The sequence below is a fragment of the Cavia porcellus genome, unplaced genomic scaffold, assembly GCF_034190915.1.
Source record: "Cavia porcellus strain 051 isolate PalLab524CR breed Dunkin Hartley unplaced genomic scaffold, mCavPor4.1 scaffold_38, whole genome shotgun sequence".
In the NCBI taxonomy this organism is placed as follows: Eukaryota; Metazoa; Chordata; class Mammalia; order Rodentia; family Caviidae; genus Cavia; species Cavia porcellus.
In genome coordinates, this window is record NW_026947521.1 from 7,439,517 (window position 1) to 7,453,563 (window position 14,047).

Sequence of the window (14,047 nt, forward strand, 5' to 3'; positions counted from 1 at the left end):
GCTTGAACTTGCAGCTTGAATACCCTGCTGCTGCCGTGCCTGAATTGGTGCAGCTGGGACAGCCCACTAGTTTCAACTCACTGGAGACGCAAATGCTCTGAGAGTGGGAATTGGTGAACCAAATTGAGAGCAGAGCTGGTGGGGAGCCTTGCATTGACCTGCAGTGAATGAAGGGAATAAAAACCCTTCCATAGACAAAGAGGCTCCAACAAATGACATTCTGAGACCAGGAAGACTGGTCAGAACAAGGCACCACAGGCAGATATTCCCCTCTCAAGTGGGATTGGTGGGGAGCACTTGACCTGGGTGACGCCATGGACTGAGACCAAATAGGCTATCCCTAACCAAGTCCCTATGCCTGACAGTGCACCCTAACACAGTGAAACCTTCAGTAGGTTGACCTGGAGAGGTGGGCCCAACATAGGCTGCCTGGTTCTGTACCTCCTAGTACACTGCAGTGAGTGGGACCACCTAGTCAGTGCACTTCAGACAAACTGAAACTGACAAAGAAAGAAACTGAGCCTCCTACATAGGCCTGTATGGAAGGAACAAAAAATACGAGAAGAGGAGGCAACAAGAAAGGGTCCTCAGTCCCCAATCCTGAGAACACTGATCCAGGAAAGGTAAATGCAAAGGAGAATGAGGACAGAAAACATGCAATATCAGGCATGGCACCAATAGACATAAAGCGATATCTTCAGGACCTCATAAACAAGTTCAAAAGTAAAGTATTTAACCAAGTAAAGCAGATATAAATAGAATAATTAAAGAAATACTAAGCACCTCCCAAGAAAAAACAGGTGGTAGAATGGAAGAACTAAAAAAAGGGGAGAATTATTTGATGGAGAAAATAGAGAAAACATAGAATACATGAAGCAGGTTCAAAGAGATTACCAGGAAATTAAAAACTTTAGTGAAAGCTGGCATAACAGCTTGAAAGAAACTAAGGATAGATTATCCGAACTGGATGTAATGTGGGATCATGAAAGGAAAAATTTCTTAAAAATAACAAGGAAACAAGCAGTAACAATACAAAGGCTAGAAGATGACAAGAGGATCTATAACTTAAGAATAAAGTGATTGAAGGAGCAGGGGTACAAACAAAGGAACTGCAAAGACTATTCACAGAAATAATTTAGGAAACTTCCCAAACATAGGAAAAGGAAAAGATGCTCAAATGTATGAGGCATACAGAACTCCAGCCACCTACAATCAAAACAGAAGTTTTTGATTAACACTGCAGTACTCAGTGCTAATTCCAGAGTGTTATGATGTGAAATCCAGCAATATACCCAGGCATATAATAATCAAGATTCTGAAATCAAATATAAGAAAAAAAGTATTAAAAGCTGTCAGAGACAAGAAACACATCACTTACAAGGGAAAACCCATCAGAATTAGAGCACAGTTCTCAACACACACCATGAAATCTAGAAGAGTATGGGGCAAAATAATCCAAGACTTGAAAGACAATAACCTCCAGCCAAGATTCATGTATCTTGCACAATTGTCCCTAAAAATTAATGGAGAAATGAGGTGCTCCCAAGATAAAGAGGAACTGGGAGAATTCACAACCACAAATCCATTTCTACAGAGAATATTGCAGGACATTCTAAAGAGAGAGAAAAGCACAAGGACTTCAGGAACAATGGCAGAGAGGCCCCAACAAATGGAACAAAAAGCAAAATGAAGAAGACAAACAGACAGCTAATGACAGAAAAAGAGCACAACAGAAATGAGGTAGAGAAGGTTCTATATAATATCTAATATAGATGGCTTAGATACACTGACTTAAGGAAAAAAAGAGAGAATCACAGGCAGAGTGGATCAAGAGGTAGGGTTCACCGAGAGGTTCTTTATAGGAAATATAATTAACCTGAAGAAGGTTATATGGACCAAAATCAAATATGAGAAAATGGAACTCGATGTGATAGGGAACCAGAGCATAATAGGGGTAACTGGACCAGTATTTATGGGTAGGTTGAACAGACAGGCTTTAATAAGTGAAGAAATATAACTAGAAATCCAGTCCAGAAGTGAGAAAGTTCAAAAACACTTAGGTAAATAGCAGGTTGCCCCCCCCAAATAAAACCGTGAGTGTTGGGGGGACCCAAAAATACACAGTTTATTCTGGGGGAGTGAAAGGGGAGGAATAGTCTTTAAAAAGACAGCAGAAGATATAGCTAATAGTGTATCAGGAATTAAAAACCCTTGTTACTCACACCACTCTGCTTGGTTGGAATTTGTCCCATCCTAGCTTGTACACAAGCACTGGATCTGAGGGCACAGACGCTGTCCCGAAGATATCAGGATGTAGCATAGTGGTCATCTTTAATTTCCTGTTAACTCAATTAGGATCCCTGTATGACTTATACTGTTGTATCATGACTGATCTTAGTTAAATCTGACTTGCTTGATTGCTGCTTATTATTGACACATTTTATTCAGAACTGTTGGGTTGCTGGTATAAAGTTGAGGAGTATCTACAACTATACTGAAAATGACAATGATGCACTAGGATATCCATTCTGATTTGATTACTATCTGTTTTTGTAGCTCTGCACTATCTACAAAGTTATATTTCTATTAATACTGTTATGTACTGATGCATTCAATTATACTTTATCTGATGATATAGGCAATTCGGTTGATGATAACAAGAAACAGCACAGTGACCATGGTAGAACTCCTTATACAGCAGTTTTATATGTCTTTTTAATTTTATGTGTCTATAGAAATATGTTTAGTTCTGTCCTGCTTTGTTCTGTTTCTCCCTCTAATATAGAAAGGATAGAAATACATGTTAAAACTCATGCTTGCACAAAACCTATAAACAGTTTATGGGAACTGATCTTATGACACACGATGAAATGAACAAATAATTTGAAGGAAAGAAAGGGGCACTGCAGTACCCAGTGCTAATTCTAGAGTGTTATGATGTGAAATCCAGCAATATTATTATTAATCTTTGTTCATAATGATTTTAATCTAATAAGTTTTGTTAGGTCTCAACATAAATGAAGATATGGATAAATGTATACATGTCTAAGTGTATAGGATTGATAGCCGTATTACTTACTTTTTGTTGGATAGTTGAACAGAACTGTTTGCAGTCTCCATTGTTGAACTGCCATTTATATGTTCCACTTTTGTATCTTGAACAACTATTTATGGGGGGACAATATGTATACATCAACTAGTAATTTATTACTGTTTATTTCTTTTCTTGAAAGTATGTACTACTTCTGCCCATTTTTGGTTTTGTTTTGTCTTTCTTTAAATAAAAAAATAAACCATATATAATGTAATTCAAAAGGTACATTGTACACATGTATAACTCTCAGCCAAGAATAATTACTTAGGAGACAATGAAATACAAATGTGAGGTGGAAAAACATTCTACTGCTTATCTACAAGCTTTTCTCACAGTAGTCTATAAATTCAATACATTGGCATCATAAAATCAACAATGTTTATACTTGCATTAAGTCAGTTGTAGAAGTCAGTTGTAGAATCCTAAAAACCACTTAAAAGTATAGGAGGGAGAGATAACAGATGAAAACGAATAGTTGTAAAATTAAATTAAAAAGAGTAGAAGAAAAACAATGCAAAAAATCTTTGTGACGAAATGAGGAAGAAATATTGAAAGGAAGTGTGGGGCATAGAAAACACCAATTAAGATGTATTATATAGAGATACAAGTTCCCTGTGGTGAATATGATCATTATGGATATCAAAAGTGCATGAAAGTTTAATTCAAATAGTTTACAGGTATGAAAGGAAAAATAAATAAATTTATAGACTAATGATGGTGAACTTATCTGAGACCAAGTTCCAACACTGCAACTGAACCTAAATATGGGGACTTTAGAAAAAAAAAACTTCTACATTAAAATTTTTCATCTTTAAAGAAAAAAAAACCCAATAAGACACAAGCCATAGGTTCACCAACACTGGATTAGATCGTAAGTGTGAATATTTTTGTGAATTCTCTAAGTGAAAATACATATAAGTGTCTATGTATGTGTTTTCTTTATTTTCAACTTCTTTTCTCCAAAGGCGCTCCTATAATACAAAGCCATGAAATCAAACATGTGCCTCAGTTTCCCAATTACCAGGACTCTTGGAAGTTCCAGGTCTGTAATCTGTTCACTTTGGGCTATTCCTTTGCACCTGTTCATGGTGTTGGAAATGTGCTCATCACCCTGGCTGGCTTCTCACACTTCCACTATTCCAGTATGTGTTCATGTACAACCTGTCTTTGTTTGACATTTGTTTCATTTCCATCATAGTCTGAACAATGGTTGTGGACATTATTTTACTCATGAGAATCACCCCTTATGTGGCTGCCTGGCAAAACATTGTATTTTTTGTGTCTTTCTATGGAGATGTTTCTGACTGTGAGGATCTATAATCTTTTGTGCCCACCTGTCATAACCTGCTGTGGACAGTCCTTATAAACTCTTACTTCTGTGTGGCCTCCCTGATTTGGCATATTTTTGTTCAGCCTCCTGAACTTCTTGCAACACAGATTAGCTGTTTTATAACTTTTATATTTCAGGGATTTGGATATTTGTAATTCATCTCATGACTATCCCCAAGTGCCTTTTTTGTCTGTTTTAATACTTCTACCAATAATATAGTTATGTATTTTACTGGTGTCACCTCTGGTTTTCTTACTACTTAGAAATAGGTTTTTTTTAAACTAAAAATATTCAGTTTAAAAACCTCATCACCAGCTAGGAATTACAAAGTCTTCTCCACTTGTGATCTAACCTGTCAGATAGCTCCATCTTTCTGGCCTTGAAGTGCATTTTAGGTCAGCTATTTCACAATCTCATGGAAAGGATGCCAAGTAGACTTGACACTCACTCCTTTGACAAATTCTTTCATCTATAATCTAAAAACAGGGACATCAATAGGTATTTTAGGAGATTCTACAGGATGACAACACTTTAATCTCAAGATTATGACAACCATTTTGAATGTAGACAAATTAGTAACAAAATAAACATATTAAAATGTAATCTGTGCATCCTTTTTCACACTGTTTTTCTAGTCAGTAGGTACTGGATGTGGTGCATAATTTTACAATGTAATGTCACTTGTATGAAAGAATAACCCACAAAAAATTGCCAAAAATGACAGGTATTTTTTGTTATGTCCATTGAACCGTGATAAACAATAGAAATAAAATACAAGTTAATGTTTTAAAAAGGAAATTAAAAATTTTTCAGTAAATACTATCCAGACCTTTCTTCTTGATATTGGTAGAGTCCCAAAAGTTTGATAAGCATTCATTCCCTTTTCTTTTTTCCCATTAATAGTAAGTCTTTAGAGATTATAATAAAATAGTTCAATTTTGTTAATGATGCCCTGTGTGAATTGAGCCTGCAAGATCATCTAATAGTCAGTAATTGGTTAGGCTTCTACTTCTTCATTTTGACTTTTACCAGTCCTGGGGCTCTATGTCCATGCCCCACTTTGTGTGGTTGTCCATATTAGGAATCTCCTAACAGACTTTGTATTTACAACATGTCTGTGTACAGAGTCCAAGCCTTCACAGGACCCCAGGCAAGAGTTCTGAATTCAGTCTGAGCACTGTGACCATGACCCAGCAGAGAAGTGACCTTACCCGGTAAGTGTGGATGGAAATCCCTAGTAAGGGACTATTAGAAATATTACATCTTCATTTTTAGGGCTGACAGAATAGCTTTTTACCCAGTTTTCAGATGCTAATGTGAGAATTATGAAATAGGAGAAACTTCTCTTCTTTTTTTTACTATGTGCCACAAATACATAATAAGTTTTGCTTTCTTCTCACATGTATGTTTTGTAGACACCTCACTTCAAAATAACCTAAAATGTGTCCCTGAACACCACAATAAATTGATGAAAACGATGGTGGGGAGGAGGAAGAGAGTCACTGTAACATCATGTGTTCTTTGTAGGTTGTTTCATTTCATTTCACATGCACAGTCTTTATAAAGTCCAATAAAAGAAAGTAAACTATATTTTTATATAACTGCTATCAGATTATTATGCAAAAAGAGTGATACGTATCTGAATTGGATGGTTTGCACATGGACTCAAGGTACTAGCCAGGACAATGCTAGAAAGGGACCCCCTAAGCAACACAAAACATGTTGTCATGATGAATTACTTTTGTCCATCCAAAAAGAGATGCTCTGATCACTGTGCATTTTTCTTTTTGTCTGTAGATTACAGGGTAAAGCACTGGATGTTCCCTGCTAATCTAGTAAAAAAGGACAGTTATATATTAAGGGAGAGCAGCATAGAAAGAGTAGACACATAATAATCTGGCACATACCTCCTTTATGTTCTCCACAAAATTACATTAAAAATGTTCATATTACCATACATTCTTATAAACTGCCGACTTGATCTCAATAGGAGACATATGGCAAGGTATTAATTTCAGCTCTGCTCAAGAATAGATGAGAGTACAAAGCTGTCCACATATGTATATGTCCTTAGACACCTAGTTATCGGCTTAAAACTCTGATGGGTTCAAAACAATCAACATCAGGTGACTAGATACTGAATCTGATAGACCAGTTTTAAACGCTATTTGCTCCACTTATTTCCTGAACAAGAAGTAGGTTGTTAGCGTCTCTGAGACTCAGCATTGTCGTTTGAGTTTATTTCTAGTTGACAACTGAGTTGAGGGAGTCATGAACAAATATGGGTTCATTCGTGATTAATATGAGCTAGATGTGGAAAATAAGGGGAGATACAATTGAAACATTATTATTAATAATGTGAATTTTCTTTCTTTGCACATAAAATACTCCAGATGTTACTATTTTCTATTTTTTGAAAGAGAAATTCAATTTTTCCCTTTTATAAGTGTATGTTGTGTGTCTGGAGTTGAATTACTCAGTGACTCATCTGGGTTTTCAGAGCCTATGTATTTTTGGAATATGGGAGACATGTAAAATAGAAACTTCTGTTAAACAATGGATATAACTTTCTTTGGTTCACAAAAATTGGCTGCAATCTGTGTAGCTTCAACATAAGTGACATTTTCCTGTCTGAATTATCATTTCTTTCAGGAGCATAATATAGAACAAGAACAAAAATGATAGCTCTTGTCTGTGTCTGTTTCATGGGCCTAACATTTTATTCAAGAGCACTACATAATAGTTTTGAGATCATTGCATATCTGTTCATATTGTTAGAAAAATAAATAAGCAAGTAATCTCAATCCTTCAGGTGTTTCACTTCTTAAACTCACACCACTTCAGTTTTGAATATTAACATTTGTTTTCTTCAACAAGCCCATTATTTTCATGATGATGGAAATGTCCATTTGAAAAATATGAAATTTTATTGAGTCCCAAAAGATCCTTAGTTACTGTTATGGTTTATGTCTAGATGTTCCCCTCTAAGTGTCATGCACTCATGAAGAGCAGGGTTTTATGGAGGTAGTTGAATTTACAGTGTGTTACTGATTTATCATACAATACTTAGACTAAGAGTGCTGAGATTACGGCTGGGTGACTGCTGGTCCTGTCATAGATTGGATTGTCACTACCCTGATCCCAGCAATCTGGATAAGATAAAAGAACCAGAGAGAAGTGTGTTTCTACTTTTTGCTCTTGCTGCTTTTATTATCTCACACTGCTTCAGCCACTAAGAAATGCTCCTCTACCATGACCCACTCTGCCTTGGAACCAGCTGTTTATAGGTTGAAGCCTCTACAAACTGTGATCTAAATAAACCTTTCCCACTTTAATTTTGGGTATCAGGTATCTTGTACCAGCAATAGAGAAAAATAACCAAGACAGACCAGAAAAGTGGGGTTGTTCACACGACTACACCTGACCATGTCGTCCTGGAACCTTTGGGAATGACTTGTGGGAAGACTTAGGAAAGGTTTGGGAACTTCACCAGAAACTATTGTCAGAGCTCAGAAGATCAGAAGGCTGATACAAATTCTGCCAGTAAAGACCAGCCTCAGGAGGTTTCTGCAGGGGAGAACCGCATTGGTTGTTGGACTCCACATGATGTACATTAAGGCTTGAAAGAAAGTTTACATTGTACTCGCATTCAGAGACTTTGATGAAGACTGAAATTAACGGTGGTAGAATAATTAATCTGGCATAAGAAATTTCAAGGTGAAGTGGAGGCAGTGACATGACCTCAACATTAGACTGCCCTGAAATTTTGTCTGCCAGATTAATTAATGGCATGGCTATGTTAGACAGATTTGTCTTTAAAATGAAGAAAAAAGAGCCCAACAAAGTGATTTAAAATGTGGTGAGTTTGTCCAGAAAGGAAGCTCCAGGAAATCTGTGGACAGCAATGACACAACAGAGCAGAGCTAGTTTACTGAGAAGAAACAGTACAATAGAAAATATGGCCCTGAGGACATCAAAAGAAACAAAAGAACTCCACCCTTTGCCATTTCAAAATTGCCAAAATGAAGGACTTTGCTTTGAGGAGAAAGCGGCAGAGCACCATGTTGTGAATGGTGGTGGCCGTACCATGCTCCAAAATGACTAAAGCATAGAAAAATTGTTCCTCAGAATTGGATTCAGATTGCCCAGATCCAAGCACTCACCCCCTACAACAAAGAGAGTGGGAAGCTTGACTACTGCTCCAACTGTCAGCAGACCTTGACATCATCCACCTGGATCTCGTTTAGATACAAGAGTTGAGGGATTGGGAAGACTTGTACACAAATTTCAGAAGGCCTGGGAGCCCAGGCAGTGTACCTCTGAAATAGCAGTGTGTGAAGCTCTAAGGGTGAAACCAAAGGTGCAGTGGAGACTCCAGAAGTTTGGTAAAGTCAAGAACATGTATTGTCTGAGGAAAACTACAAGGAGGAAGAAGAGCAGGTCCGAAAGAAAAGCCATGGGAGCTACAACCACTGGAAGTGACATAGGCCATAGCCGCTGAAGCTCTTTAGAGTTCACATTTTACCACAGATTGTCTCAGTTGTGGTGCATGGGACAATAGGATTTATGTTTGCAGACAGGACATAATGTTTATAGGAACCAATCAATATCATTAGGTTGAATATTAAATTTCCTATTTCTTAAATAAATACACAGACTCTTCTACAGGACGAACATTGAAATGTTAGCCCAATACAAGTAATAATTCAAAGCTATATTAGAATTCAAAGCTATATTAATAATATATTCAAAGAATTCAAAGCTATATTAATAATATATTTAAAAAATTTTGACAGTGTACATTATCATTCATAGGTTGTATATTAAGGACTGGATTTTTGAGACAATAAATATAAGAAATAAAATGGAACATGCTTCAGTTGGTGGAAACTAGGTAACCATCCCTCCCACATATTATATGGTTCTATCGCTATCTGTAATAGGGCAAGACAAAAGAACTTTGAAAAGATTGTTGTAAAACGCACTCACTATTTAAATTATGTTCATGCCATTTGCACTCAACCCATTAAATGGTTTTTTCCTTTAGGTGCATTGATTAGTGCATTTGAAGTCAATGTGCATAACTTGGAGAAAAATGTCAATGTAACCTAGTACATATCAGGGAGCTGAAATTTGTTATGCTGCAAAAAACATAGAAGAGAATTATGTGCTTTATAGATGAACTTCAAAGAAGCTTCTTATGGATATATAGTCAATTCTGAGGTATATATTTTGATATTCAAATGCACACATTATATTAAGTTTTTGGAGAATCATAATTATGATCATGTATGAAGGAGTGATGAGATAATGTCAAATTTTATAGGGGATTACTCTATAGTGAAAGACTGAAACCTACTACTTTAAGCAATGTAAATTTATTAGATAACTCTTTTATGATCACACTAAGCCATTGTTAATTATTGTCTTAATTTTATAGGAAGGATGCCATCCAGGTGCATTTACATTATTTTTTTATTTATTTCTTTTTCATTTTACCAATTAAATCATGGTATAACGCAACAAATACTAAACACAGGTTACCTATAAGAAGCTGAGGTGAGAGATTTTTAGTTTTGTAGGAATAAAATGGTGATGTCAGTGTCTATTAAATTTCTTAAGAATATTAAGACTCAGACTTGAATTTTGGTATCTTTCCTGGTGCTAAACCTACCATACTTAAGAAAGGTTAAGATCAGAAAACGAAAAGTTATATTTCTAGAGATCTCCCTATACTACAGCTAGAAAGAAAAAAGTAATATTCTGGGTTACTGTACATTTTACTGAAGTTGTGTAGTTTAGATATCAATGGACATGAAGAAAATGAAAATATTTCAAAGCATTTGAGCACTATTTAATTATTGACAGGTGCAGTTCACACAAATACCACACTTGTAGTCAATGATGACATTAGTTATGTGATCTTGATTAATCATACTTACCCAAATTTGAAGCCTAACAAAGGTAAGGATAGGATTTATGTGATGAATAAATTTAGAGGTACAAACAAAATGTAAGTGAGGACATCACTAGCAAATAAAGCCATTCATGAAACAAAACAAAGTCAAAACTCTGTGAGTTAAATGGCTCCTAACTGTGTTTACTGGTTATGAAGAACAAACTTTAATTTAGAGCTCATATGAAGCCTAAGTCTTGAACAGTACTTTAAACATTTAAAGTCAAACCACTTTGTACCATTGCCTAAAAATTAGTAGCTGCTTCTTTCCTTTTTTCAACTCCGTTTTCTTTCTCTCAAAAGCTGCCCAGACAATGCACAAGAAAAAAATGCAACACGTGTCTCAGAATTTCATCTCATGGGACTCTCAGAAGATCCAGACTGGCAACCAGTTCTTTTTGGACTCTTCCTGACCATGTACCTGGTCACAGTGCTGGGAAATCTGATCATCAGCCTGATCATCATCTCTGACTCCCACCTCCACACCCCCATGTACTTCTTCCTCTCCAACTTGTCCTTAGCTGATGTCTGCTTCATCTCCACCACAGTCCCAAAACTGATTGTGGACATTCAAACTCACAGCAGAGTGATCTCCTATGAGGGCTGCCTGGCCCAGATGTCTCTTTTTATCATTTCTGGATGTTTTGACGATATGCTCCTGACTGTGATGGCCTATGACCGGTTTGTGGCTATCTGTCACCCCCTCCAATACCATGTCATCATGAATTCCCATTTATGTGCCTGCCTGGTCTTGCTGTCTTTTTTATTTAGCCTTTTTTATTCCCAGTTGCATAATTTTATTGCTTTGCACTCTGTCTACTTCAAGAATGTGGAAGTTGCCAATTTTTTCTGTGAACCTTCTCAAATTATTAATCTTGCTTGTTCCGATTCTATTACCAAATATATAGTCATGTATTTTTTTGGATCCATCTCTGCTTTTCTTCCTCTTTTAGGGATCTTTTTCTCTTACTATAGAATTATTTCCTCCATTCTGAGAGTTTCATCATCAGAGGCAAAATATAAAGCTTTCTCCACTTGTGGATCTCACCTCTCAGTGGTTTGTCTGTTTTATGGAACAGCCATTGGTGTATACCTTCATTCAGCTTTATCACATTCTCCCAGAAATAGTGCAGTGACCTCAGTGTTGTACACTGTAGTCACTCCCATGCTAAACCCCTTCATCTACAGCCTGAGGAACAGGGATATTAAAAGTGCACTGTGGAGGCTGAAGAGCAGAACAGTGTAGTCTCATCATCTCTGCTATTCTTTTCATGGTTTATGACGCAAAATTCCTTCATCCAAATCTGCAAACTCTTCACCATAGGTCACTTTTCTTGTCTTTTTGAGACGAGATTTCACTTTGCAGTTAAGGCTGGTCTTGAACTCATTTTGTAGTGCAGGCTGGCCTTGAATGCACAGTGATCATCCTGACTCAGCCTCACAAGTGCTAGGATTGTAGGCATGTGCTACCACTCCCAGCAGTCACATTATTCTTTTAGCTCCATGGCTTTTATTACTCTGTGTTTCATATCCAAATAATGAGTTAATCTTATTATTATAACTGAATTTCATGAATCTTCTAGGAGCCTTTTATCATAATTATCAACATCATGACAAAATTAACCTGAAATAGATGCTTATGTAGTTTGTGACATAAGACACTGATCTCCATGTGAAAAGCTAAATTCTCCTCATGCCTAAAACTGGCATCCTCCAAAAGGAAATTCATCTGACACATTTATTTACCCAGGAAATTCAACATTTGTGATCTTGCTTATGTCTAGATGTCACCCAAAGCCTCATGCAGCTATAGTTGGAGCTTTTTCAGAAATGACTGGATCTAGAGTGCGTGACACTGGATTGGTTCATGGTAAAATGCTAGGATGTAGGGAACTATCCTTAAGGGTATGTGTGCTATACACCCAAAGTAGCCTTGTACGGTGTGAGGGATGGAAAGAGCTGTGATCTTCCCTTGTTCCTTTGCTACCTTCTGTCTTCTGTGAACTGTTTCTGTCCTGCCATGTCGGTCTGCCACATCACTCTCTTTTGAAGACAGCCTATTATGAATTAAAACAGTACAAATTCTGAGCTATGTAAACATTACCTTCTTTAACTTTATGTGTCATGGATTTTGTCTTGGAAGAGGGAAATGTAACCAAGACAGAATTGGGTACCAGATGTAGGGTCATTGTTGTGACTACACCTGACCATGTGGGTCAGCACCTTCTGAAAACTGCTTGCTTCAAGAGTTTGGAAAGGTTCAGAGATGTTGGCTGAAAAAGTAGTGCTGAAATTAATGGGTGATTCTGATCAGATCTCAGAATTCCACAGTGCTGTTGCAAACTGTCCGGTAAAGTCCAGTTTTTCCTGTAAAAGACTGCCTTGCTGTTCGACTCCTTATTATATGTCCTATGCCGTGGAAGAAGGTGTGTCTGCATCTTGTTCATGTTCAGGGACTTTGCCTGAGTCTAAGATTAAGGGTGGAAGACTAATCTGTGAAAATAAATTTCAAGACAATTTTACCTCGAGTCAGTGGAATAGCTACTGTTAGCCTGATTTATGTTGAGAATCAAAGTCAAAGATTCCAGCACAATGATTTAGAATGCTGTGAGTTTGACCAGAAATGAAACTCTAGTAAAGTTGAGGCCTGAAATGATGAAACAGAGGAAAAATTGGTCATTGCAAAAATTAGCATTAAAAAGCCAAGTGCTCCAGAAGAGAACAACAGAAAAAGTTTCCTGTGAAAACACAAGAACCAGCAGGGTTCCATATTTTGCATCTTCGAAGTTGCATAAGTGAAAGGCTTTGCTTTGTGAAGAGAGGCCTAGAACAACATGTTCCAGAATGGCAGCAGCCTAAAAAATTTGCTCCTCAGAATTGAGTTCAGAGCACTTAGTAAGCCAGGTACTTGACTCCTACAGCAAGAAAGAAGGAAGCCTGGTTACTCCTCCAGCTAGTGGCAGAACTTGGAATCATTCACCTGATGCTGGCTATACATGAATATAGGATCAGAAAGGCTTCCACCTAGATATCAGAAGTGCTGAGAAGCAAACTAGTGAGTTCCTAAGAAGGCAGAGTGAAAAGCTATGTGAAGCAAAAGGTGCGGTGGAGACATAAAATTTTAGAGAAGCCAGAATTGTGGATGTTTGGGAAAAACTGCAAAGGGAACAGACTTAGCTAAAAAGCAAAGCCTTCAAGTGCTTTAAGGGTAGTTGAAGGGGCCCTTTGGTGTTCACATTTGGATGCTGCATATGGAACTACAGGATTTAATGTTTGCTTTAATGGATGTTGAACTTGCTTTGGTTTCATTCCTTCGAATCCCCCATTTATACCTTTTGGAACAGTATATTTACCTTGTGCCACTGAAAGATGGAAGTGTTTATATTTCTTCTCATTTGTACCTCAGTTTGCAGCTAAGAGAAATCCTTAAATCTCAGAGGAGACTTGGGAGTTTGACTTTACTTAAATGCTGAAATTGGAAGGACTTTGACAGCTCTTAGAAATCGATTAAATGCCTTTTATATACAGGGATGCAAATGAGTTTTGGAGGAAAATAGTAAGACAGAAATATAACTCTTGTGGCAGCAAGTGACAGTATTTTTGCTATTATTTTCAACTGTATTTTCCTTCAACACTCAGCAGTTTGTCATTTTATAGTCCTGTAGTG

At 37.0% G+C, this 14,047-nt stretch overlaps 1 protein-coding gene across 1 annotated transcript; it reads left to right on the top strand.

Annotated features, from left to right (window-relative positions):
* The first annotated feature begins 10,675 nt into the window (after positions 1-10,675).
* LOC100719568 (olfactory receptor 7E178-like) lies at positions 10,676-11,626 on the top strand. Its single transcript, XM_013145558.2, has one exon. It carries the CDS (start codon positions 10,739-10,741, stop codon positions 11,624-11,626), a length of 888 nt encoding a protein of 295 aa, XP_013001012.1. The 5' UTR covers positions 10,676-10,738.
* Positions 11,627-14,047: the final 2,421 nt, after the last annotated feature.

Bases quoted from the DNA above. Each gene is read 5' to 3' on its own strand.
- LOC100719568 (XM_013145558.2), top strand. From the start codon at position 10,739: ATGGGACTCTCAGAAGATCCAGACTGGCAACCAGTTCTTTTTGGACTC.